Source organism: Megascapheus bottae, chromosome 2, assembly GCF_031878675.1.
Source record: "Megascapheus bottae isolate mThoBot1 chromosome 2, mThoBot2.hap1, whole genome shotgun sequence".
Lineage (NCBI taxonomy): Eukaryota > Metazoa > Chordata > Mammalia > Rodentia > Geomyidae > Megascapheus > Megascapheus bottae.
In genome coordinates, this window is record NC_143510.1 from 46526006 (window position 1) to 46551467 (window position 25462).

Below are 25462 nucleotides of genomic sequence, written 5' to 3' on the forward strand. Positions count from 1 at the left end.
ACCACATATATAGAAAGGGTCAGAGGTAGGGCCAGGAACTTGGCCTAGTGGTTAAAGTGCTTGCTTAGCAAGCACAAAGACCCGGGTTCGATTCCTTGGTACCACATATATAGAAAAAAGCTGGAAGTGGTGCTGAGGCTCAAGTGGTAGAGTTCTAGCCTTGAGAAAGCCCAAGGACAGTACTCAGGTCCTGGGCTCAAGCCCAGGACTGGCAAAAAAAAAAAAAAAAAAAAAGAAAAGAAAAGAAATCAGAAACGCTCTAAAAATCTGAAACACATATATGCTCACAAGAATTTTAGATAAAGGGTATTCTGCCCAAATAAAATACTGAGAATGGTATCTGGGATGTGTGTGTGTGTGTGTGTGTGTGTGTGTGTGTGTGTGTGTGTGTGTGATAACTTGTTACTGAGTTGAGGAAGCCATATGAAGTAGGAGGGTTGGAGACATATTATCTAACAACTGTAAAAATCAAGCACTGCAACACCACGATGAGAATCATGTCATTTAATTAGATCTGTCATGAAAAGCAATAACTTCGGCTAACCACTCTGCCCTCCTCCACCACCTAAGCACCTCCCTGAATATTCATACAGCACAGATTTGGGAGGTTTCCCTCCCCACCATCCTCCCCACTTAAATAACAGGAAGAAATGCCACTAAATGGATTCAGCCTCCTCCATACATCATGAAATAGGATGAATGAAAATATCTGGATGAAGGATATTGCTGTGCTATTAAGGTGGTCAGGGCAGAGACAGAGGCAAAGGCAGGGGGCGGCCCAGGGATCTCTTAGAGATCAGAATTTGCCTGAGGAGCACAAAGCCCATGGTTCACCCCCAAAGAGGGTCTGTGTCTAAGGGGACAGAGGTGAGGACTGGTGAGGCTAAGTTTTTTCCACTTGTATGTGTGAGGGTAAGGGCAGCTAAGAATCCTTTCTCCTCCTTCCCCCATGCCTTCTAGATCTCAGATGGCAGGTAGGGGCTCTTGAGCAGGAAACACAGTCCATTCTCCCAAGGTTTCATCTGCTTCCCAGAGCTTCAAGCAGGCAATGGGAGGGGGCATCTCCCTGTGGCTGCCCAACCCCTCCCTAGCTCAGGGCTTCTTCTCTCCACCTGTGAGCACCAAGGCCTGCAGGATGTCGGACAGTGATACTATTCCCTTGACCACATCATTCTCATCCACCACTACCAGACGGTGAACCTGGCACAGAGCAACAAGAAGCAATATTGAGGGCCAGCTTTGCTTGGGCAACACCCTCAGCCCCTACCCTCCTTGCCAAAGCCCATTCTCAAGGCTACCTCCCTCCCCTAGGTTCCTTTAGGGTGGCTGAACTCCCTACCTCTGCTTCCACGAGCCTGTTGATGATGGTCTCCAGAGTCTCATGCAGGTAGCACTTGAGAACACCCTCAAAGTAGTGGGATCGATGTTGTAGGGCTTTGGTCACAGACACATCTAAGTTATTGTAGGTCTTCTCTGCTGCCAGATTCTAGAGAGAAAAAGAGAGGAGGGGCTTGCAGGGAAGAAAGGGATCCAGCCCCCAAACCCTGGACCTCTTCAACCTCACTGGAATTGAGAGCAACTGTCAGCCGAGCCCACGAACCACACATAATTCATTCAGTTCCTTTGCAAATAGAATTTGAAAGTGTAGATGCCTCCAACACTGGCAGGTCACAGAGGAGATTCTCCTCTTCTCATTCTATATACAACACTCCCTCCCCTTCCCTACCTCCCAGCCCTTCCACACTCACGATAACATCAAACTTGGAGTAGATGTCCACCACACGTCCTAGAGGGGACAGAGGCAGCTCAGTAAGGAGGATCCAATGCTCTCCCTACCCAAAGAATCACTCTCCAGGCTGAGCAGAGAGAATAAGGCTCATCCCAGGGCCTCTTGACCCCCGGAACCCTCCCTCTTATTCCCAGTCTCTTACCTTTCTCATCCACCACTGGCAAGGCTGAGACACGATGCTGTACAAAGATGCCTAGAGCCACATAGACAGGGGTGGTAGTACGGACCATAGCAATATTGGCATAGGTGCCGATCTGTAGCTCTTCCAGGGACTTAGCCATGAACTCTGGCTTAGGGAACTCAGTGATCTGAGGAAAGAATCATCAGCTTACTTTTAAGGCTCCAGGATCTACCCAAAGATACCTCTCCATCCCAGTATGGAAGAACTATGGCCGGGTACAGTGGCTTATGCTGGTAATCCTAGCTACTAAGGAGGCTGAGATCTGAGGATCATGGTTCAAAGCCAGCCCAAGCACTAAAAAGTCCACGAGACTCTTATCTCCAATTAATCACCAGAAAACCAGAAGTGGCCCTGTGGCTCTAGGGTAGGGCAGTAGCCTTGAGCTGATGAGCTTAGGGACAGTGCCCAGAGTTCAAGCCCCATGACCAACAAAAAGAAAGAAAGAAAGAAAGAAAAAAGAAAGAAAGAAAGAAAGAAAAGAAAAAAAGAAAAGAAAAGAAAGAAAGAAAGAAACCATTGAGGAGTACTTACAAACAATTTGAGGAACTTGAGGATGCGTTTATGGGTAAGGATGTACAAAGTGTTGCCTGATTCCGGGTCAATAACTGGCAACCTGTGGATCTTGTTTCGAATTAATGAAGACACGGCATCGAATAAGCTGTGAGAAGGTGGAGGGTGATGGTTAACTTTCACAGGGCTAAAAGTGAGTTACATAGCTCCTTACAGTGTGTTTACAGACCAGAAAAAGTCATGGTTAGGAAGGGAATCATGTTCAAATCAGGGGAGGGGGGAGGCGGGGGGGAGGGAATATCTTTTCTCTCTTCTGCCCCTTCCTTGGTTAGGTACTTAGGACTTTAGCTACATTGTTGGCACAACTATTCCCTTTTTTGGATAAAAAGATAGCAAATAGATAGCTGGAACTCACCTGGCATTAGGAGAAATGCAGACAAGTGGCTTAAAGGAGTCCTGTAGGTACACCTCTGAAAGGAAAAGGGGCAGTACACAAAACACAAATATGATTCACCGGAAACTGGAAGCCCTCTATCTCCTCCATCCCTTCCCCTTTTTCCTTTCTTTTTTTTTTTTTTTTTTTTTGTTCTTAGGGCTTAAACTCAAAGCCTGGGTGTTGTTCCTGAGTTTCTTTGTGCTAATGGGTAGTATTCTACTACCACTTGAGCCACAGCACCACTTCCTGCTTTTTCTGAGTACTTTTTTGGAGATAAAGTCTCACCAACTTTCTTGCCAGGACTGGCTTCAACTCACAACCCTCAGATCTCAGCTTCCTGAGGAGTTAGGCTTACAGCCACTGGCGCCCAGCTCCCTTCATACTTTTTAAACCCCCAATTTTCTACATACCTCTCCAAGTTTCTATCTTGTGTTCCTCTAGCTCATAGATCTGTACCTGGAATTAGAAGCAACAGAATCTCTAAGTCTTGATTTTCTTATGGCTTGGAGGGAAAAAAAATGTAAATGAGGAACAGAAAGGCAAGGAAACTGGTTTTTGGTCTTTGGTATTCCTTACCAAGGCTGACTTATAGTAGCGGTGCAGGATATTGATGAAATCAGTGATAGTCAGCATGCCTAGACATTAAGACAAGAGCCTCTCAGCACTATGCAAAGCTTCTCTCCCTGCCCAGCCCAAGAAACCACTAATACTGTGTTCCAGAAACTGCTTACCCACAAAACTTTGCTTCTTACTGTCCCACAAAGGAGCAGCACGTACACCATTTGTTACCAAAGCAAAGAAAGCTTTCTTCACCTGTAGTCAAGAGAGAAATAATCATAAAAGGACATGCCAACAGGGGGACAGACTACAAGAAAGGAAAGGGAAGACATGAGACTAACCCCATAGAAGGATAAGGTTATTCCCCTTGGGGATGAGATGGGATGAGAGGTAGGTATCAAACCAGAGATTCCACTGAAGGGGAAAGGAAAAAGGAGATGCCACCCACCTGCAGGGAAGTATCAAATACAACCAGTTTGGAGCTTGTAGGAATCAAATCATAGCAACGATGAGATTTCATGAAGGTGGTGTACACACTGTTGTTAGATTCTGGGGTCTCTGCATAGGGTGGGAAAGTTAGTGGCTTTCTTCCATACAGCAAATTCCAGTCAAAAGACAGAAAATGAAACTCTTCAACTTTCTCCAATACTGACTGCATTAAAAGAAATATGACCCCCCCCATTCTGCTGCTTTATTCCCACAAAACCTGAAAAAATCCCTTAGAAATGATTTTATCTAACTCCTGACACCAGGTAATATATCATTTAACTTGGTGTGATGGCACATGCTGTAATCCCAGCAATAGGGAGGCTGAAACAGAAGGTCCCAAGTGTCAGGTCAGCCTTGAGAGTGGGAGGGATTTTATTAATTGTATTCATAAAACAATTCATTTATTGTATTTATTGGTTCCTAAGGTAAAGGAAGACTGAACAAAACAGTCCATAAGGGACCAGGAGTTTGGCCTAGTGGTAAGAGTGCTTGCCTAGCATGCATGAAGACCTGGGTTCTATTCCTTGGTACCACATACATAGAAAAAGCTGGAAGTGGTGATGTTGCTCAAGTGGTAGAGCACTAGGTCTTGAGAAAGCCCAAGGACAGTTCTCAGGTCCTGAGTTCAAGCCCCGAGACTGGCAAAAAGAGAAAAAAAAGTCCATAATCTTTCTCATTAATGAGTTCAGGTTTAAAAGTTTTTTTTTCATCTTTAATTTTTTTTCCTCCCATAAACTTAGCATATTTTCACTTGTCTTTTCTCCAATAAGTGAAATACCAAGTAAGATTCTGAAAAATTCTTCCAAGGCCTTCAGATTGGAAATTCAGAGTACAAGCTGGGCTACTTCTCAACACGAAGTGAGCGTCCACTCTGTGATCACTCTGAATCAGAAGTCATTCTACCCATTCATATAAATGAAAGAGCCTGGCTAGGTTCATCTCTATTCCTATGATTTCATTTTATTCTTATTTATTTTCTTGCCAGTACCAGGATCTAAAAACTCAGGGTCTCCCACTTCCTTGGCTTGCTAGTTTGGCTGGTGTTCTCTCACTTAAGCCAAGCCTCCAGCCTGACTTTTAGATGGTTATTTGGGAGATGGAGCCTTGAAATCTTTTTCTTTTTCTTTTCCTCCCCCTCCTCCTCCTTTTCCTCCCTCCTCCTCCCCCTGGTCCTGAGCACTGTCCTTAGGCTTTCTCAAGGCGAGCACTCTACCACCTGACCCACAGTACCACTTCCGCCTTTTCTATGTATATGGTACTGAGAAATCGAACCTTGGTCTTTGTGCATGCTAGGCAAGCACTCTGCCACTAGGCCAAACTCCCGGCCCTCCTTTTCTTTTTCTTTTCTTGCCAGTCCTAGAGCTTGAACTCAGGGCCTAAGCATTGTCCTTGGGCTTTCTCAAGGCTAGCATTGCATCACTTGAGCCACAGCATCACTTCTGGCTTTTCCTGTGTATATGTTTCTGAGAAATCGAACCCAGGGCTTTGTGCATACTAGGCGAGCACTCTACCATTAGGCCAGGCCCCCTGGTCCCTCTTAAAGCCTTTTCTTCCTGGGCTTCCTTTGAACCATAATCTTCCTGATCTCTGTCTCCTGACTAGCTAAGATTATAGGCATGCACCACTGGTGCCTGACTTCATTTCTGTGATTTTAAGTGCCTACAAAAGAACAGCCTTGATGCATTATTTACCACACTATATGTATTTTAAATGATCACATCATTTTTTTTGCCAGTTCTGGGGCATGAACTCAGAGCCTGGGCACTGTCTTTGGGCTTTCTCAAGGCTAGTGCTCTACCACTTGAGCCACAGCACCACTTCTGGCTTTTTCTGTGTATGTGAGTATGGAGGAATTGAACCCAAGGCTTTGTGCATGTTAGGCAAGTACTTTACCACTAGGCCACACGCCTGGCCCCATCACATCATATAATTTTTTACAACAAATCTACAAGGTAAATACTCTCTCAACGTGATGGCAAATAGCTGTCATTCAGGAAAAATAGTGGGTAGTCCCAGCAAAGCCTAGGCAGGGAACAAGACCCTATCTCAAAAATAGTCAATGTGGAAAAGGGCTGCAGAGATGGCTCAGAAGTAGATAGCTTACCTAGAAAGTGTGAAGCCCTGAGTTCAAACCCCAGTATTGGCAAGAAAAAAAAAGTTAAAAGTACAAAAGCATTGAGATATTCTTTCAATTTAAAGTACCTGAAGCAAGACATAGTAGTGCACACCTATAATCATCTACTCAAGAAATGGAGATAGGTTGGGTGTGGTGGCTCACACCTGTAATCCTAGCTACTCAGGAGGCTGAGATCTGAGGATCTTGATTCAAAGCCAGCCCGGACACTAAAGACCAAGAGACTCTTATCTCCAATTAACCACTAGAAAACTGGAAGTGGCGCTGTAGCTCAAGAGATAGGGTAGTAGCTTTGAGCTGAAGAGCTCAAGGATAGCTCCCAGGTCCAGAGTTCAAGCCCTACAACCAACAGAAGAAAAAAAAAAAAAAAGAAGTAGAGACAGGAGGATCTCAGGCAAAAAGTTGAGTGTGTGTGTGTGTTGCTTCTGGGGCTTGAACTCAGGATCTGGGCACTGTCCCTGAGCTTTTCTACTTAAAGCTAGTACTGTACTACTTTGAGCCACAGCTCTACTTCCAGTTTTCTGGTGGTTAATTGGAGGTAAGTCTCTTGGACTTTCCTGCTCTGTCTGGTTTCATGCCACAATCCTCACATCACAGCCTCCTGAGCAGCTAGGAATATAGGCCTGAACTGGTTGTGGTAGTTTCACCTACTTGGAAGGCAGAGGCCAGTACATTTTCAAGGCTAACACAGGCAAGAAAAAAACATGAAACTATCTGAAACAACAACAACAACAAAAAACAAACAACAACAAGAAAAAAAATCCTAAAACTAAAAAGCAAAATAACTAGGGGTATGGTTCAAGTGGTTAAGCACTTGCCTAGCAAGTATTAGGCTATGAGTTTAAAGGTCAATTTTATTTTTTTTGGCAGGGGGAGAAAAGTGTGGGCACAAATGTTAAGACCTAGGTGCTATCTCTTAGCTTCTTCTACTAAGCTCCATTTCTGGCTTTTTTGGTGGTTAACTGAGGATAGAAATCTCATAAGACTTTTTTTTTGCTCAGACTAGCTTCAAATCATGATCTTCAGATTTCAGTCTCTTGACAATCCTCAATTTAAAAACAAACCAATGAAGTCTCACTGGAGACTCACGATCTGCTCAAATCTAGGCTGGTTTTCCTGTGTGCACTAGGGCCATCCTGGAATCTGCCTTCATCACGACGGAGGAGGCTGCTCCAAGTCTCTCTTCTATTTCCTGTGCCTCAAACTTTCATCTTTTTTGATCACTCTCTTATTCTGGTGAAGTTTTTCAGCAGCTTCCTGAAAAAGGATTTAAGTGAGGTAAATCTTTGGAGACCATGCAGCCTACATTCTACACCCAATTTATAATCTGAGTAGATACACAGTTCTAGATTGGGTATTTTCCTTCAGAATGTTGGAGGCATTTCTCTATTAAACTAGTTGCTGGTGCTGTTGTCATAGGCAATTCTGATTCTTTGAATATGACATGTTTTTTTCCCCTTCTGGAATTTCAAAAGGTCTTCTCTTTGTTTCCAGTATTCTGAAATCTCATGATAATTGTGCTTTGGGTAAGTCAGTTTCATCTACTGAGTGGATATTCAACGAGTTATCTCATAGGAAAATGAATGTCTTCCAGTTCCAGAAAACGTCCTTGAAGTTTTACACTGATTATTTCCTTCTTTCTGGTGCTGTTTTTCTCTCTGTGACCCCTATTATTTACATACTGGACCTCCTAGACCGATCCTTTCAAGATTGTTTGGGTTTTTGTTTCTGTGGCTTGTTATTTTTAAATATTTTGTATTATGGATGTAGCTCAGTGATAGAATGCTTGCCTGGAATTCAAAGGCCCTAGGTTTGATCTCTAACTCAGCGCTCTCCTCTCTCTACAAAAAAAACTCTGTCCCCTATTTTCTGATTCTTTGATGTCTAACTCTGCTGAGAGGTTTCTTTGACTTTCTAAATCTTTTATTTGGGTTTATAAAGTTCTTGCTATTATTGTGTATTTAATTCCAAGAGCTCCTTTTTCCTTTGTTCCTTACTTTTGATTCTCCTTGATTCCCTCCTTTCCTTTCCTTCCCTTTGGTTTATAGATTTATTCTCAAAAAGCAAAATACTTAAGAAAATTTCATTGTAGATCCAGCAGCGTCAAATTACCTTGGCCAAACTGTGTTCTAAATTCCAAATACTCAGCATCATCTGAGCCTTCTCTGTGAGGAAAAGGGCGTGCATGTGCATGTGCATGTGCGTGTGCGTGTGTGTGTGTGTGCACGTGTGCATGCGTGCGCACACATGTGTGTTTTTCGTCGGTCATGGGACGTGAACTCTGGCCCTTGGCACTGTCCCTCAGCTCTTCAGCTCAAGGCTACTGTCCTACCCCTTGAGCCACAATGCCACTTCGGTTTTCTGGTGGTTTGTTGGAGATAAGTCTCATGGAGTTTAGTGCCCAGGCTGGCTTTGAACCCACAATCCGAGATCTCAGCCTCCTGAGTAGCTAGGATTACAGGTGTGAGCCACTGAGCCTGGCTTAATATTTTATATATTTATATTATTTTATATTTCATATACATTCTTCTTGTCTGCAATGTAATCTATAATTTCTTGTGGATACATTAACTTCTCCTTATGTAGATCAGGACTTTGAAATACAAATTCATCTTCCATGGCCATATTCTCCAGTTGGTCCCAAACTGCCAAAGCCCAGATCTCCATAAAATGGGACTTTACTGACAGCTTTTCTGTGTCCATCTTGTCATGATCTCAAGGTGCACAAAATTTGGTTCTTGATCCTCTCTAATGTTAAGGGGGGAAAGCTGCTACTGTTCAGGCCTCACAACTGTGTAGCTTCCTGTGACCAAATCTGGATGCATAGTCTAGGCCCTCTTCAAAGTCTCTGCTCAGCATAAGGCAATCACAAGCAGTAGGACCAGGCGTAGGAAGGGGACCAGCAGCAGTAGCAACATCAACTTCAAGGCTTTGGGCATGCAATGAACACAGGTTGAAAGGATACAAGCTGCTGCTACCGATGCCAATCTAAGAGGCACTGCTCCTTTGTATTCTCTTTAAAATGCCTTTAAAAGATACTTACACATTTAATGTACTTCCTGGCGGGAGTATGATCTTTTAGCCTAAATATATAATAATGTTATCATTGAAGTTTTCTTCTCTATGCGGTGGCTTTTTCCCCCAGTTGCAATTCTTCTGGGAGGACTTGTTTTTCTCGTGTGGGCTAGATAGTTTAGACCTTTTTTTCACTTTCTTTAGCTGTTTGGTAGTTCTTGGTTTAAAGGAGATTTCAGATCACATCCTTGTTGTGGCTTGGTTTGGCATGTCTTAAGTGGGTAGGCTTGAAAGCTGATAGGAGGCTGATAATGTCTAAGGAGGCTTTGCTGGTTATGAGCCATTTAGGGAGGGAATGTTCAATTTTAGGGCTTTCTTGCAAGAAGATTCTGGAGAGGACTATTCATTTGGGAACTTGAAGGGTGAAGTCTTTTCTGCTAGCATTCTTGAAGCTGAATAAAGGGAAGAAGGCTAGAAGCTCAGCATCCAGTGTAGTTCACTCCAGGCTTGTGATTTTGGTTCAGTGACTCAGCCCTCAGCTATACCTGAGTCCCACACTAGAATCCCAGTCTTTGTGAGTGTGGGGAGGAGCAGTGCAGGTACTCAGTGTAGGTAGGGAATCTTGGATGTTTGTTTCTTACACCTTCAGTTTTTCTTGTCTTTCCTAATGTTAGTTATAATTCAGTTTGTTCAGATCAGCTAAGTCATGCAACATCTGCTTCCCACCTTCCAAAGTATACTATAATAATCAGCTTTTCTGTTCTCCCTATTGTGATGTTTTTGTTTTGTTTCTTTGGTTGGTCATGGTTTGAACACAGGGCCTGAGCACTGTCCCTAAGCTCTTTTGCTCAAGGCTAGCACTCTACTGCCACTTTCAACCATAGCTCCACTTCTGGTTTTTGAGTGGTTAACTGGAGATAAGAATTTCATGGGAACTTCTCTGTCCAGGGTGGCTTTGAACCATAATCCTCAGATCTCAGTGTCTTGAGTAGCTAGGATTATAGGCATGAGCCACCAGGCAATATGTTTTTAATCTGCCATCTTTTTTTTCTTTGTGCAAGTCCTGAGGCTTGAACTTAGGATTTATGTGCTATCCCTAAGTTTTTGTGCTCCAAGCTAGTTTTTATATCACAGCTCCACTTCCAGCTTTGTACACGCGCACGCGCGCGCGCGCACGCGCGCGTGTGTGTGTGTGTGTGTGTGTGTGTGTGTGTGTGTGTGTGTGTGTGTGTGTATGTCAATCTTGGGCCTTGAACTCAGGGCCTGGGAGCTATCCCCCAGCAATTTTTCCCCAAAGCTAGTGCTCTAACACTTGAGCCACAGCTCCACTTCCAGCTTTTTGGTGGTTAATCGGAGATAAGAGTTTCTATAGACTTTCCTGCTCAGGCTGGCTTTAAACTTTGATCTTCAGATCTCAGCTAGAGATCTGAATAGCTAGAATTACAGATATGAGCCACCAGTGCCTAGCTTACTCTGTCATGTTTAAGTGAAGCCTTCCATGGTTTTTACAAATATGAGAACTCTATAAGATATATCTTTATATATCAATTGAATATATATTACATTGAAAATTAAACTGTAATCATTTTAGGCCACAGGCCTACATACATACTGAATTTGTTCAAGCTGGGTGTGGTAGCTCACAGCTAGACTTTTCAAGTCTAGTATTCTACCACTTGAGCCACAAAGCCACTTTCAGCTTTTCCTGTTTATGTGGGATCGACATAAGTCCTGAGGAATCGAACCCAGGACTTCTGGTACTGAGGGATCAAACTTAAGCTTCATGCATGCTAGGCAAGCACTCTACCACTAAGCCACAGTCCCAGCCTTAAAACTAACTTCTTGGGAGACTAAAATTATCCACATCAAGGTTTGAGGTCAGTCTAGCACAAAAGTTAGTGAGCTCTCATCTCAACAGAAAAAAATGCTGGATGTGGCTGTGCTGGCCTCTCTACAGTGGAAGGCATATACAGGAGGAATGCAGTCCAGGTCTACCCTACCACAAAAGTCACCAAAGCAGATAGGCCATCCTTGAAAGAAAAGTTTGTTTTAAAACAACCAGAAAAAAACAGGTCTAAAGCTATGGCTCAACTGGTAAAGCACCAGGTGAGCACCCGCTGCCCAAGCAAGCACGAAGCCCAAATTTCAACAAGTTTAAATTCTAGTATCAGCACCACCAAAAAAGTGTTAAAGCCCCAGTACCACCAAAAATAAAAATTTTTAAATCTTCAGAGTCACATATAAATCCAAATTTGCAAGTTTCTTTTTAAAAAGCAGAACATCTGGCCAAAAAAAAAGTATCCACTAAATATAGATGGCTGCTGCTGCTTCTTTCCAAGCAAGATCTACAGGTTACCACTAAATAATTTAGTTCACTGGTTGGTCCATGTAGAGAACTGAGCTTCTAACTCCTGCTTGGTGTCAATGCAAATGTACACAAAATAGGAACTGATATGAGGTGGCCGAACCCAGTTGTGAATAGACATCTTACTAATGCAAAATATCAGTAATTTAATTGGGTGGCAATGAAATGAAAATAATTTTCCTTTTTTAAAGAAAGAGTCTTGCTCTGTAGTCTAGGCTGTCCTCAAGTTTTGGATTTTCTTATTTCAGCTTCCTGAGTTATAGGAATATAGGTATGCAACACTATGCCCCTCAAAAATTTAAAAATCTTATCAAGACCTCATATATCCCTAATAAATCCTAAGACATATTATGGGTATATGACATTAAACTGCCCCTATTTTAATGCTCTGGGAAAATATGTACCCCAAACTCATCCTATAAAGACCTAGCAGTATTCCTGGGCAAGATTTACTAAAGATGCCCATCAATTCTGCCTCTTTCTAGATGGCTGAGGGTTGGACTATTCCAACTTTTGTTTTTGTTTCTGTAGGCTATGGGGACTGAAATCTGGGCTGGGGCATTGTCCCTGAGCATTTCAGCTGAAGGCTATTGTTCTACCAGAGCACCACTTCCTGTTTTCTAGTGGTTGATTGGAGATAACAAATCTCAGGGACTTTTGTGCCTGAGCTGGCTTTGAACTGTGATCCTCAGATCTCAGCCTTTTGAGTAGCTAGGATTACAGGCATGAGCCATCAGCGCCCACCCTATTCAAACTTTTAAACAGGTATTTGGATAGGTACTATAATTGCCTTCTCTTGGGCCCTAAATTTTAGAGACTTAGCGCTATTTCCAGATATGTCCTAAAAGTTTTCAAAGCCTTTCTATAATTTCTGGCATATAATAAGTAGCTTTGGTGAGCTTATTACGTGATAAAAATACTGGAGATAATGTTTCTGAAGAACTCAGAAAATATCAGGGACTTTAAAAAAAATCTGGTTAGTTGGCCCAGAGTTGGCCTGTGCAAGTTTTCTCCTGTATCTCAGAAGTTTCTCTCTCTCCCTCTCCCTCTCCCTCTTTCTCTCTCTCTCTGAGCCTGGGTGCTGTCCCTAAGCTCTTCTTCAGCTTAAGGCTACCACTCTACCCCTGGGCCTTGGTGTTGTCTCTGAGCTCTTCATCTCATCCCATTTTACCTGAACCACAGCCCCACTTCCGGTTTTCTAGTGATTAATTGGAGCTAAGAGTCTCATGTTCTTTAGTGCTCTGGATGGCTTTGAACTGTGATCCTCAGATCCCACCTCCTGAGTAGCTAAGATTATAGGTATGAGTCACCTCACCCAACAGAAGTTTCTCTTGAATGGTTTCATAACTGAAGATAGAAATAATCTTCACTCTGCCCAAGATTCATTCCTGGGTGATTCTGCTAAACTATTGTTCATGATTTCTATGGTTTGACATTAGCAGGCCCAACTTTGATTGTTCTCAGGGGAAACCCAAGGAGATTCAAAAGCATTGTTGAAGGCATGTTAAGGTCAGGTTATGGTTTTCATGCTCAGTTTCCTTTCCAGTTTACCTCAAATGTCCTTCCTTACCTTGAAGATGCTCATTTTCCAGAGCTGGGGAGCTATCTGAAGTGACCTAGAAGAGTAAGATAAAAATATATTCAGGATCCATTCATTTTAGTCTAGCAATGTTAGAAAAATAGCTGATGAACTAATGACTTTCTTTAAAGCATTATAAGAGCCTTTAAAATATTATCTCTTTAAACTTTATAATAACCCCAAGGCAAGTACTATTAGCTTATTTTTAGAGTAGGAAACTGTGAGTTAAAAACATTAAATAACCTGCCCAAACTCACACGGCTAGTATAGCTCAGGTTCTTATATACCACACTGCCTAATGAAACATTAAGTCTTAAGCTAAGACTAGCTGTGGAGATGTAGTTTAATAACAGACTGCTTGCTTAGCTTGCATAAGGCCTTGGGTTCAAAATAAATAAAATAAAAGCTAAGATTTTAAAAAAACTCTTGTCCAATAAGATTCTTGTTGATTTCCTTTATTAAAACATTGAAGCGTGGGGCTGGGAGTTTGACCTAGTGGTAGAGTGCTTGCCTAGCATTCATGAAGACCCAGGTTTGATTCCTTCGTATCTCATATATAGAAAAAGCCAAAAGTGGTGCTGTGGCTCAAGTGGGAGAGCTCTAGTCTTGAGGAAAGCCCAAGGACAGTGCTAAGGTCCTGAGTTCACGATCCAGAACTGGCAAAAAAAATTAATCAAAAACAAATAAACAACAACAAAGAAACCAAAACATTGATGTGTGTAGGGGCCAGGAGTTTGGCCTAGTGGTAGAGTGCTTGCCTAGCATGCATGAAAACCCAGGTTCAATTCCTTGGTGCCATCTACATAGAAAAGGCAAGAAGTGGTGCTGTGGCTCAAGTGGTAGAGCTCTAACCTTGAGAAAGCTCAAGGACAGAGCTTAGGCCCTGAGGTCAAGCCCCAGGAATGGCAAAAAATAAATTTTAAAAAATGTATGTGGCTGGGAATGTGGATAAGTGATAGAGTGCTTGTCTAGCATGCGTGAAGCCCTGAATTCAATTCCTCATTATGACAAAACAGAAAAAGGTGCAGTGGCCTGAGTTCAAGCTCCAGGACTGGCAAAAAAAAAATAAATTTATGTAGCTGGTACAGTGATATACATCTGTAATCCAAGCACTAAGAAGGCTAAGATAGAAGGATTTTAAATCTGAAACACAGACTACATAGTTAGTTGGAGAAAAGTTTGGGATGCAGGGCAAGAAATACTGTTTCCAAAACAAAACATGACACAGATTGCAGAGAAATATTTCATTTCTCTAAGCACAGGCATAACAGTGAATTCTAGAGTCATAGACCTACTCTTCTACTTATCCCTGACAGAGGGCTACATCTGAGAAGATCCCAGGAGCTGACGATCAGTCAGACAATCAAAGCTTGAAAGAATGAGTGTTCTGAAGCCAGGGACTTGAGTCCTCTCTACACTCTTGTGAGTCAAAGGAGGTGCTAGGTTTTCAAGTTTTCTTTCTTAAGACAATTCAAGCTTAAAGGGTGCTTTGAACACAGACAGTCATCAGAACCATTTTCAGGTTTCCTCAAGTGGGAACATTTGAAGATTTCATTATCATGTAGAAAGCCAGGAGGGATCCTGAGACTTTCATCCACTGATATCAGTAATTCTAGCTACACTTTTTCTGGGTAATATCCTTAAACAAACTTAGAACTATGTATCTTCCATATGAAGTTAAAAGTCTTGGCTTGAACCTAGGAAGTTGACTAGCAAACTGGGTCAAGTTGGTAGGACAGCCCTAAACTTCCTTTGCCCAATGTGTGGAGTTGCTGGGAAAGGAGATGATCCCCTCTTCTCTCTGGATTGCTTTAAGACTATGAACTTCATATGATATTTTTGGCGAGGCTATCAGAACAAGAAAATCATCACAAAATGGGAGAGAGTGCTATCCTAGGGTAAATACATATATACATGATATCCAAGTCTCACAAAGATCTACATAAAGGCACACAAGCAGCTATTCTAGAAATTGTAGCCTCCATCATACTACACTGCACTATAGTTACATTGGTCATTATCTATTCAAACACTACCAATTCCCAGAAGTATACAACTGCCTTATACTTTGTATCTGTATCTCCTAGTCTGGGGTACTGTATATATTTACAATTGTTCTATTTCTTTAGATTTTCTTATAATGATTTATGCTTATGTGAACTGAAAGACAATACTAAGTAAAAGAGGAACATATATATACATATATATATATATATATGAATGACATAAGAGGGACACAACTGAATGTGACTTTATCCACACAAAAGGAAACATTACAACCATTCGTTTCTATTTTCTTTTTCTTGTCCTAGACCAGGACTCAAACTCCAAATCTAATGCTTTTGCTCACTGGTTGGCACTCTATGCCAGTCTCCAATTCCTCCTTTTCTTTTTCTTTTTTTTTTCTTTTTTGTCTGTCATAGGGCTTGAACTCTGAGTCTGAGCACTGTCCCTGAGTCCTTCAGTTCAAGGCTACCACCCTACCCCTTGAGCCATAGCACTATTCCCTATTTTCTAGTGGTTAATTGGAATAAGATTCTCACAGACTTTAGAGCCAGGGTTGGCTCTGAAGCAGACTTTAGCTTAGCGCCCAGGCTGGCTCCAAACAGAGACCCTCAGATCTCAGCCTCCTAAGTAGCTAGGATTACAGGTGTGAGCCACCACCCCTGGCCTTCCTTTTTTTTTTTTTTTTTTTGCCAGTCCTGGGCTTGAGCTCAGGGCCTGAGCACTGCCCTTGGACTTTCTCAAGGCTAGCTCTACCACTTGAGCCACAGCACCACTTCCGGTTTTTTTCTATGTGGTACTGAGGAATCGAACCCGGGTTTTCGCACATGCTAGGCAAGCACTCTACCACAAAGCCAAATTCCCAGCCCCCCAACCTTCTTTTCTATTTTTAATAAGATACAGGACTGAAAAGGCAGCTCTGTATTACCCAATTATAAATCTAGACTAAATATTATTACAGAAATATAGACTAGATATGACATAACATGAATTTCCTCCAAACTCCTGATCTACATTTTCAATAGTTTGCTTGCCAACAACAGGTCACACAGACTTTTAAAAATGTTTCAAAAAAGCCAATTACCTGTAATTCTAGCTATTCAGGAAGCTGAGATCTGAAGATCATGATTTGAAGCCAACCTGGTCAGGAAAGCCCATGAGACTCTTATCTCCAATTAACAGCCAAAAAAGATGGAAGTAGAGCTGTGGCTCAAGTAAGAGAGCACTAGCTTTGAGTAGGGGGGAAGCTCCAGGACAGCACCCAGGCTCAAGTTCATTCAAGTTCAAGCCTTCAAGCCCCAAGACTGGCACACAAAAAAAGTTTCAACAGCCCCCCCCTAAAAAGAAAAAAAAATATGTGTGTGTGTGTGTGTGTGTGTGTGTTACTGTGTGTGTGTACACGTGTGCCAATATTAGGGCTTGAACTCAAGGTCTTGTATCTCTCCTCAAGTCATTTTTGTGTTTTGACCAAGTTCTCTGGCCAGTGCATCTTCAGTATAGAAAGAGTTTTTAACAGGGCTGGGAGTGTGGCCTAGTGGTAGAGTACTTGCCCTAGCATATATGAAGTACTGGGTTCGATTCCTAAGTATCACATACACCGAAAAAGTCAGAAGTGGTGCTGTGGCTCAAGTGGTAGAGTATTAACCTTGAGCCAAAGAAGCTCATGAACAGTGCTCAGGCCCTGAGTTCAAGTCCCAAGACTGGCCAAAAAACACCAAAAAACAAAAACGGGGGGTGGGAAGAAGGGAGTGTTTATGTGTTTATGTCTAGCATCCTGAAACTCACTACTTTCTAAAGTGGTTCAGTCTTACAGAAAGTTGTTATAAAAACATTCCCAAGGGGCTGGAGTGTGCCCTAATGGTAAAGTGCTTCCTAACATGCACGAAGCCCTGGATTCTGTTCCTCAGTACCACATACACAGAAAAACTGGAAGTGGTGCTGTAGCTCAAGAGAATACTAGCCTAGAGAAAACTCAAGGACAGTGCTCAGGCCCTGAATTCAAGTCCCAGGACTGGCAAAAAAAAAAAAGTGATAGTCTAGTTATGTAATCCTAGCACTCAGAAGACAGACTGGAGAGCAAGCTCAAGGACAACATGGGCTACACAGTGATTTCCAAGTAGCCTGGGCTATAGAGGGAGACCCTATGTCATCAACCCCTACCAGCCACTACCAAAAGCAAAGAATATTCTGAAAACACACTCATGGATCTCCTTATTACAAAATAAAGTTCAAAAACAGGCACTGGTGGCTCACACCTATAATCCTGCCTACTCACGAAGCTGAGATGTGAAGATCACAGCTCAAAGTGAGCCCAGGCAGGAGAGTCTGTCTGTGAGACTCTTATCTCCAATTAACCACTACCACTTTGGGCTATGGCTCAAAGTGACAAAGCGCTAGTCTTCAGCACAAATTGCTCATGGATAGTGCCTAGGTCCCAAGTCAAGCCCCACAGCTGACAAGTAAATAAATACATAAACTTCAAACTTAGCATGGCATGCAATACCTCCAACCTGATCTTGGTTTACCTTCCAGTCTATATTATGACCAAATCAAAAGCTTTAGCAACACCAAGCAGTTTCATCCCCCAAACTTCCCTGTATTTGCAATTTCTATGCCCTTACTCAATCAACAATACTCTCTCCTAGAGCACTGTAATTTCTCCATCCCTCTAGGCTTTTAGTCTTTTGCATCTTTATAAAGCATTTATAACAGTCTACCTTAAAAAAACAGGTGACTCTGGCTTGTTCTCATTCCCACACGGGTTAAGCTAAGCATTTTCATTGTATAAGTTTTATATCGCCCCCTCCCTCCCTCCCTCTCCTACCTTCATCTTCCTCTCCTCTCCCCCCACCCCGTTCTCCCTTTCTTATTTTAGAAAGCAATTTCTAACCCAAAAGTCCAATCCAGTACATAGGACATGAAGACTACATTTGAAAATCTATACATAAAAAATGCTTTGTAAACCATAATACCTTTACAAGTAAAAAATAAAATCATCTGGGATTTAATGGAATCAGACTATTGCTCAAAATGTTCTTACTGTGTAGAAAATGACTCCCTGCCTGAGCATTATCACTTTAACATTTTTGTCTGATTTCTTCTTTATAACTTAAGAGACACCAGCTCTGGGTAGGCAGAGAAAGGGCAAAGAATTACTTTGGTCATGTAACTAATTGATCCAAAGAAAAGTAAACATGAAGTCCTTATACAATGACACTGAAGCAGGTGATTAAAAACAAAAGATGCCTGATACAGGATACAAGGTTAAAAACTGGAGCAGAGTGCTAGAGAAAGGCTCCTGTAAGGTGGCAATCTGAAGCATCTGTGGGAGGGTGACAGGGACCTGTCACCATTGGCCAATGCCTGTTCGCCAAGAATAAACTATGTCAACACGCCTGCTTAAGAGTCAAATCGTACAGGACGCGACCCAAACTTGCAAAGGGACAAAGCGGCCTCTTAACAATGATTCTGCCTTTCGCGGAAGCCTCGATTTTTAGTCTTAGGAAAGGGATGCAACCCCGCTGGCTGCAGTATGAGTCTTGGAGATGATCTTCCTGACAGGAAATTGCAGGAATCAGCCACACAACTGCGGTCCGGGAGCTGCTACCTGCAAACAAGGGCCCCTCGCCCAGGAAAATCCACCGCAAACAAGACTGCTGCCTCATGCAAACTTTTTGAAAGGGCTTGGAGTGCTAAAGAGGAAAGAAGGCCCATGTGTACATGGGCTCCTAGGAGTCTCCCGGAGTGACACAGCCCGCTGGGCGAGGGAACTGCGGCCGGCAGTCCACGGGCGTGGCCGGGTCGGAGATGCACCCACACTGGAGCAGGGCAGTCACCGAACAGAAAACACCCAGCCACTTTTTGCTAGCGCCTGTCCCGCCGACCACGGCTTCTAACGTCAGTGCTCGCTCCTGCCCCGTCCCGTCCGGCTCCTGACGGGGTCTCGGGCTCCACAGCGCCCCCCGCCACCCTCCTAAGCTCCTCACCGTCTCCATCTCGAGAGGGTACCGACTGGAAACTGGCCTGGGGGCAGGCCCCGCCCCACGTCCGGTGCCTTGACGCCACTTCCGCTTGCGTCACGAAAGACGCAAGCTCGGAGCGGAAGGCGGGGAGCTCGCCCTTCCGGCGGCGGCTTGGGCCTAAACAGACCGCCCCTCTCCCGCGCCTCCCTCCCCCTCCTCCCCCCGGTCCCCAGGACCTCTCGGATCAGGCTGCCGGCGAGGGTCACGGGACGGAGCCGCTTGTATTTAAAATGTTCTTTTTTTATTTGTCGTTTAAAAACAAACTTGTAAGAAGCAAAATCCAAAACTTGCCCTTTGCCTCTCGCAACATAAATTATGTACAGTTCAGAAGGATCGCTGATACAAAACATGCCAAGGACGGGGCGCTGGGGCGGAGGGAGAGAGGGCTTTAAAAAAGGGAACCATTTCATCCGTTGTTACGAAGGACCAACCTTGCTGTACAGGATACACACAACACAAAATAAAGTCTTCACGGGATTCACACTTGTCAGCGATTTATTTTTTTTTTAAAGGGGGAGGGTCCTGGAGGTGAGGGTAGATGACGGTAAAAGGGAGAAACTGAAAAATTGAATATGTGCAAGTGTAAACCAACCCAAAATACAAACACGGGGCATGGGGGTCGGGGGTGGGGGGGAGGATTCTGATGCAATTATACAGGCAGGGTTCTTAAAAAACAAAAAAAAAAAACCAAAAAAAACAAAAACAAAACCAAAAAAAACCAACAACCAAAATTCCAACCTTGTAGCTTGGGTCTGAGTTATGGTTTATATAAAAATTAAAAACTGTATAAGAGTTCTTCACTAAATTCTACAGAACTATGGGATACCTAGCATATGCTTACAAAGTCTGCCCTACCTCTTTTTCCCAATCCCAGGGCCCAGGCCCCAACCACAGCCTGACTTCCCAGAGCCAATCTCTTTCCCTGTAGCCTACAACCTTTCTGATCTGTGGCTTTGGGGGCAGTAGCCCATTCTCCTCACTGTCCGATCTAATTGCAGTGGTTCCTGTGGGAGTGGGGGGGTGTTACTCTCTTAAACATTTGCAGCTTGAAACAGTTGAAGAAGCAACTTAAAAAAAAAAAAAAAAGGAAAAAAAAAAGAGAAAGAAATCTCCCTACCCCCATCAATCCACAACCCCCCAATTCAAAACAAAACAAAAACAAACCTAAAATCACAACAGCAACCATGCTCCCCCTCCAGCAGGCCAGCCCATCTGCCACCACCAAGCCCACCCCTGCACTCCGGACATCTGATTCTTGAAAATATTAATTACAAAATGCCCTTCGCCCCCAGCCCCGAGGAGAGAACTGCATATAAGCTTCACCATCATCCCATGGCTCCCTACCAGAAAGGGAATGGGGCCTTAACCCATCCTCTACCCACCCCCACCCCCAGGAAGAGGTTCAACTGCAGCACAGCTTGGGCAGAAAGGAGAAGGAAAGGGTGGCAAGGAACCCATCACACTCTGGCTCCCTCTGGTGCCAGCTCACTTTTGTGCGTTATAACATTGTCCAACTATACAACAGGGTAGAAATCACCCAGCCTCTCTCTATACCCCCACCTTACAGCAGTCACAGCCAGGGGGTTGGGGAGTGGGGGGGGTGAGAAAAAGGGCGGTAGGTTGGGTAATGGAGGGGGCTCCCCCACAAGGGGAGCTCCACTTGTCCGCCCCACACCCCCCTACCATTTATAAACTGGTTTTGTAAAAAGAAAATAGATATATTTATATAGAATATATAAAGCACAAAAATTAGTAGTTTTACATTTGCTCTCCCCGGGGGTAGGGGGAGAGGGGAGGGTTCTCACCTCCAGCCGGCTCCCCCATGCCCCACAAGACTATGTACAATCCCATGTATAAATAGATAAATACCCCCCACCCTCCCCGCGCTGACACTAAGCTCCCCACCCCCACATCACCACCCCTTCCCACCAGACCAGCAGCAGTTTGGTGACTGAGGGAAAGTGGGAGCTCCAGGCCACACCCTGCCTCACTAGGTATGGGCATGCCACTCAGGGATAGCCCTCACCCTACCCCCCACTGACCCCATCCAGGGGCTGGAGGGCAAATGGGCTCATGATGAGGTTGGGAAAACGGTGGGGAAATGTCCTGGTCCTAGGTTTAGCACACCGCTCCTGCCCCCATGTCCAGATGGAGAAGGAAGTCCTAGAGCAACTAGGGCCAGTCACCCCCAATCTTCATCACCATTTGCCTCAACCACCATCCCATGCCCGTAATTAAAAACAAAGATGGATTTTTTGTTGTTGTTTTTTTCTTCCTCCTCCTACCCCCCTTCCACCCACTCAGAAGAGGGCAGTGAGGTGGGGGAGAGGGTTGGGGCAGTAGGGGGCTTGGAGAGGGTCTCACATTTCAAAACAGCAAAAAATCCAACACTTAAATGAGGTAGGTGTGGGTGCGGGGTCTCCTTGCCCGGCTTGCCCAGCTTGCCCTCCGGAGCAGCTGGATGCCTCTTTCCCGTTCATGTTGCATTTGTCAGAGTGGAAAACAAGGAAACACAACCCATAGAGAGACAGAAACACAGAGGAGAAGAGGGAGACAGAGACAGATAGAGGGAAGGGGATGGGGGTGCGGGTGGGTGGGGGCAGGACCCGGCAGGCAGGGCCAGGTATGGGACCCGGCCTTTGGGATTGTCAAGCTTAGTCAAGTCTCTTTGCAGCCTTGAGTTGGGCCAGAGATCAGTGGGAGCAGCAGGGCTGTGAGGCCTGGCCACACATCCTCTTCCCCTCCCTGCTGCCTCCCAGATGCTTCTGGGTAGTTCCCGGCCCATATCCCCCTCAAACCTGAGATGCCCATGGCTGCTTCTATTTGCCCCTCTTGGAGCTGGGGGCAGAGATGCCAGCCTGAGGGCCGGTGGTGGGGAAGAGGGTTGTCCCTGGTGCCCAGGATGGGTTTGGCCTAGGGACCTCTGCCCCAGCCTCCTGCTTCAGGGGCTCCGGTCAGCTGGCAGCACCAGCCCTGGGTCCTGGCTCTGGCTGCTACCTCTCTTCCCCTTCATCCCTTGCGGGAAAAAGGTTGGGGGTAGGAGGACTCCCCTGCCTGGTAGCTTCAAAGCTTCTTAGTTCATCCATTTCCGACAATTCCAGGCTCCACAATGGCAGGGGATCTTGTGCTGATCGTCCTCAAAGTCAAACTGATAGTCATAGGTCAGCTGGAAAAAAAAAAAAAAAAAAAAAAAGAGGGTAGAATCAACATTTGTTCCCAGAAGAAGGAAGTAGAGGGCCAAGATGTGCTAGAAGGCCTTAGGACCCAACTCCTAAAGAATAGAAGGGGACCAGGAAAGGCAAACAGCTGCTTGTCAAGTACTCAGGATTCTGCCTCTCACCTCCTCTCCTTTGGGGATTCGCCGGCTGGAGATGATGATGATTTTGTCTTCCTTGTCAAATGTTACAACTTCAGCCACACAGTTAGGAGCACAGGAATGGTTAATGTACCTGCCCAGTGGGACGCAGTCATTAATGCCAGGCAGCGGAGACAGTTTTGGCTGATTGGCCTAACTGCTGCCCTTAGGATCCCAAATCCCTCCTTCCTCCTTCTCACCTGGCAGGACCTCCAGTCAATGTAGCATCAATCACATGCTCGTTGTTTATTCGGAACATATAGATGCCTCGATTCTACAAAGGCAGAGAGAGTACAGAAAGACAGACAATATTATCAGGTAACAGACTCAGGTAAGTGGACTTATCTGGGATGTCTATTTCTCTTGTCTTCCCATCATGCACTGCTTTCTGACTGCCCTCTAGAGCCCAAACCTGCCCCTTGCTCCTTGGTTGAGTGTGAACAATGTACCACAACAGCTATTCACACAACCCATACCTGCTCCTCATAGATTTTCTCCCGCCGGTTGGCCACCTCATTTCGAATAATGGTACCAATATATTCGATGACCATTGTGTGCTTTTCTAGGTCCTTGGCTGCATAGAGGCCCAGGCCCTGGATACGGGACCGAGCCAGATAAACGTTGTTCTTCCACTCTGTGCGTAGGCGCCGGTACTGAGATGACTTGGAGTGCACGAACTGCTTGCTGTATGGGGTGTTGGTCTCGCCTGTGAAGGTGCTCTGATATGCCTTAGACATGCTGGTGCTGTTCAAGGTATGGGGCCTGGGAGGTGATACAGTCCATGACAAGACAGACCAACATACACCACCCACCTCTTCTCTGGAGTACAACATGCCAGCAAGGGGCATGTGTTGCCAGCAAGCAGAGAAGTGTTGCCTTGGGAGCAGAGGAGAGGCACTCAAGTCTCAGCTCTCAAGAGGCAGCAAGTAGTTAAGAGACCCTTCTGATACTCTGGGTGACAGAGACAGCCCAGGAAAGGGGGTAGGTATGGAGGGAAAAGGGGGCACCAATTCCCCTACACTGAGCCTGCTCTCCCATCCCTCACTTTCTACCACCCTCCTGCCAAACCATATATAAGGCCAAGCTCCTCTAGGAGGTCTTCCTCAAGCAGCCCAGGCCTAGGATTTAAGCTGATGGTTTGCTCAAAATCTGAACCCTACTCCTGCCCATGCTAGAAGCCCTGAAAATAGGGGCCATCTCTACTACAGTGGCCGGGAATTCCCAGCCTAAAGGTGCTATCCTTGCCTTTTTTTGGTCTGTCCCGTTCCCTGACATAGCATTGGGCTCTGTGTAGATGGCTCAGTGCAGGGGAATGACTGCTGCCTGGCGGTATGCCTTTCACCACCCTAGGGCACCAGCCAAAGTCTTGCCCATCCCAGAGCAGTGGTTTTCAAATGTTTGGGTTCTTTTTTTCCTTTTTCTTTTTAAAAGGAGAATTTTTTTTTTTTTAAATAAAATGTTGACCAGAACTCCAATCCATGAAATAGGTGAAAATGGAGCTCTTTTGGTTAAATCTAATTGAGGGGACTGGGGGTTATATATAGAAAGGGCTAAGTTCTGCCCACTGTTTCATGTATTCCAGGACTTTCAGAACACACACAGTTTGAAAACCACTGTTGTAGAGCATCAAGGACTAGGCTGATTAGGGGTGGAGTCTCTGACGCTCTACAGCAACTAGGAGCCACCAAAGGTCTTCAAGAAGCCCTGCAACCATGGATTCTGCCTCCCTCTACCCAAGGACCAGGGTTAGGCTATTGTGACACACAGAAAGAACAGTGACCCACAAGTGAAGAGGTAAGGGTCTAGTCCCAGCTGTGTGACCTTTGTTTAGTCACGTAGTCTTTCTGGGCCTCCGTTTTCTCGGCTGTAAAATGGGGGTCATACCACCTGCCCTACCTACCTCATAAGGTTGTTGTGAGGATCAAATGAGATAATGGATGTGAAAACGCTTTGAAAAAAAAAGTATAAAGTGCTATACAAATGTAAGGTTTTATTATTTTTCTATTATATTTCTAATTATTTCTAACACCAACTTGGGAAGGGAAGGTGATCCTAGCACTCATGGGGTGTCTGGGATTTGGGAGTTATCACAGGCCCTTTGGAAGCGAAACTGAAGAAGGCAAAAAATGACACGATTCCTCCTATATTTCATAAAGTTTCACCATTGTCTATCAAGAAACTTCCCCAACAACCATTCCCACCAGTCAACCCCATACACCCAAGCAGATTGGGGCAGACAGGGATATCCTACTGATATATGTGTGCTCTTTAATCAGGAGGTTTAAGCGTCAATCCCCAGTCTCTGAGGAAACTCTAATCTGAATCCCAAACCCTCAAGGTGACCAAAGGATCCCTATAAACACCCACACCCACAGGCTGCAGCCCCAGCCCCACAAGCTCACCGTTTGTAGTGTGTGAGGATCTTAGGCTCCGATCGGGCACAGCCAGTGGGGTTGATCATAAGTGGCAGCTCCATTAGGGGGTGGCGCCCATAGCGGAACAAATAGTTTTGACAGCTCTCCACCCCAGGCAGCTGTGGGCACAAGTAATGCTTGCCTTAGCCTCTGAGCTCTCTGAAGGCAGGGCCAAGATTCCCAATGCCCACATTATGCCCCAGATCTCCTGGCCCCTTGCTTACTGATTCAGCTATCCGAAGTACAGCATGCACCGTCAGCCCAAAGAGCTCCTCTCCTTTCAGGTACTCAGGGAAGAGCCTCAGCATGTCAGCCTCTTTTCTCATGGCTGCCACAGGTTCAATAATGCGATTCCACACAGCTAAAGGGCAGAAAGAGAAAGATCCACTCAGAGGTAACCTCAGCTCCCTGACTTCTCTTTTTTTTTTTTTTGCCAGTCCTGGGCTTGAGCTCAGGGCCTGAGCACTATCTTTGGACTTTCTCAAGGCTAGAGCTCTACTACTTGAGCCTCAGCACCACTTCCGGCTTTTTTCTATGTATGTGGTACCGAGGAATTGAACCCGGGTCTTCGTGCATGCTAGGCAAGCACTCTACCACTAGGCCAAACTCCC

The 25462-nt window shown here is 44.8% G+C and overlaps 2 protein-coding genes across 2 annotated transcripts in view; both read right to left on the reverse strand.

The window, feature by feature from the left end:
• Positions 1-505: 505 nt before the first annotated feature.
• Positions 506-19098, reverse strand: Prkag1 (protein kinase AMP-activated non-catalytic subunit gamma 1). The gene is made up of 12 exons (XM_090325166.1): positions 19047-19098; positions 13048-13093; positions 3923-4032; positions 3648-3729; positions 3493-3551; positions 3327-3372; positions 2896-2950; positions 2502-2628; positions 1932-2097; positions 1749-1786; positions 1340-1486; positions 506-1200 (listed from the first exon to the last, which is right to left on the reverse strand). The coding sequence occupies exons 1-12, from the start codon at positions 19053-19055 to the stop codon at positions 1093-1095; spliced, it is 993 nt and encodes a 330-aa protein (XP_090181292.1). The 5' UTR covers positions 19056-19098; the 3' UTR covers positions 506-1092.
• Positions 19099-19559: 461 nt separating this feature from the next.
• Positions 19560-25462, reverse strand: part of Kmt2d (lysine methyltransferase 2D) — a 39288-nt gene continuing 33385 nt past the window's right edge. The window contains exons 49-54 of the mRNA XM_090325176.1: positions 25076-25212; positions 24840-24970; positions 22914-23199; positions 22638-22711; positions 22423-22531; positions 19560-22248 (exon numbers count right to left, since the gene is read on the reverse strand). Coding sequence (XP_090181302.1) covers positions 22156-22248; positions 22423-22531; positions 22638-22711; positions 22914-23199; positions 24840-24970; positions 25076-25212 — 830 coding nt within the window. The 3' untranslated portion in view covers positions 19560-22155. The remainder of the gene's footprint in view (positions 22249-22422; positions 22532-22637; positions 22712-22913; positions 23200-24839; positions 24971-25075; positions 25213-25462) is intronic.

Bases quoted from the DNA above. Each gene is read 5' to 3' on its own strand.
- Prkag1 (XM_090325166.1), bottom strand. The intron at 2,098-2,501 runs GTAAGTACTCCT...TTCTTTCCTCAG, and splicing joins TCAAGTTCCTCAAATTGTTT to ATCACTGAGTTCCCTAAGCC. The intron at 1,201-1,339 runs GTAGGGAGTTCA...GCTCTGTGCCAG, and splicing joins ACAGGCTCGTGGAAGCAGAG to GTTCACCGTCTGGTAGTGGT.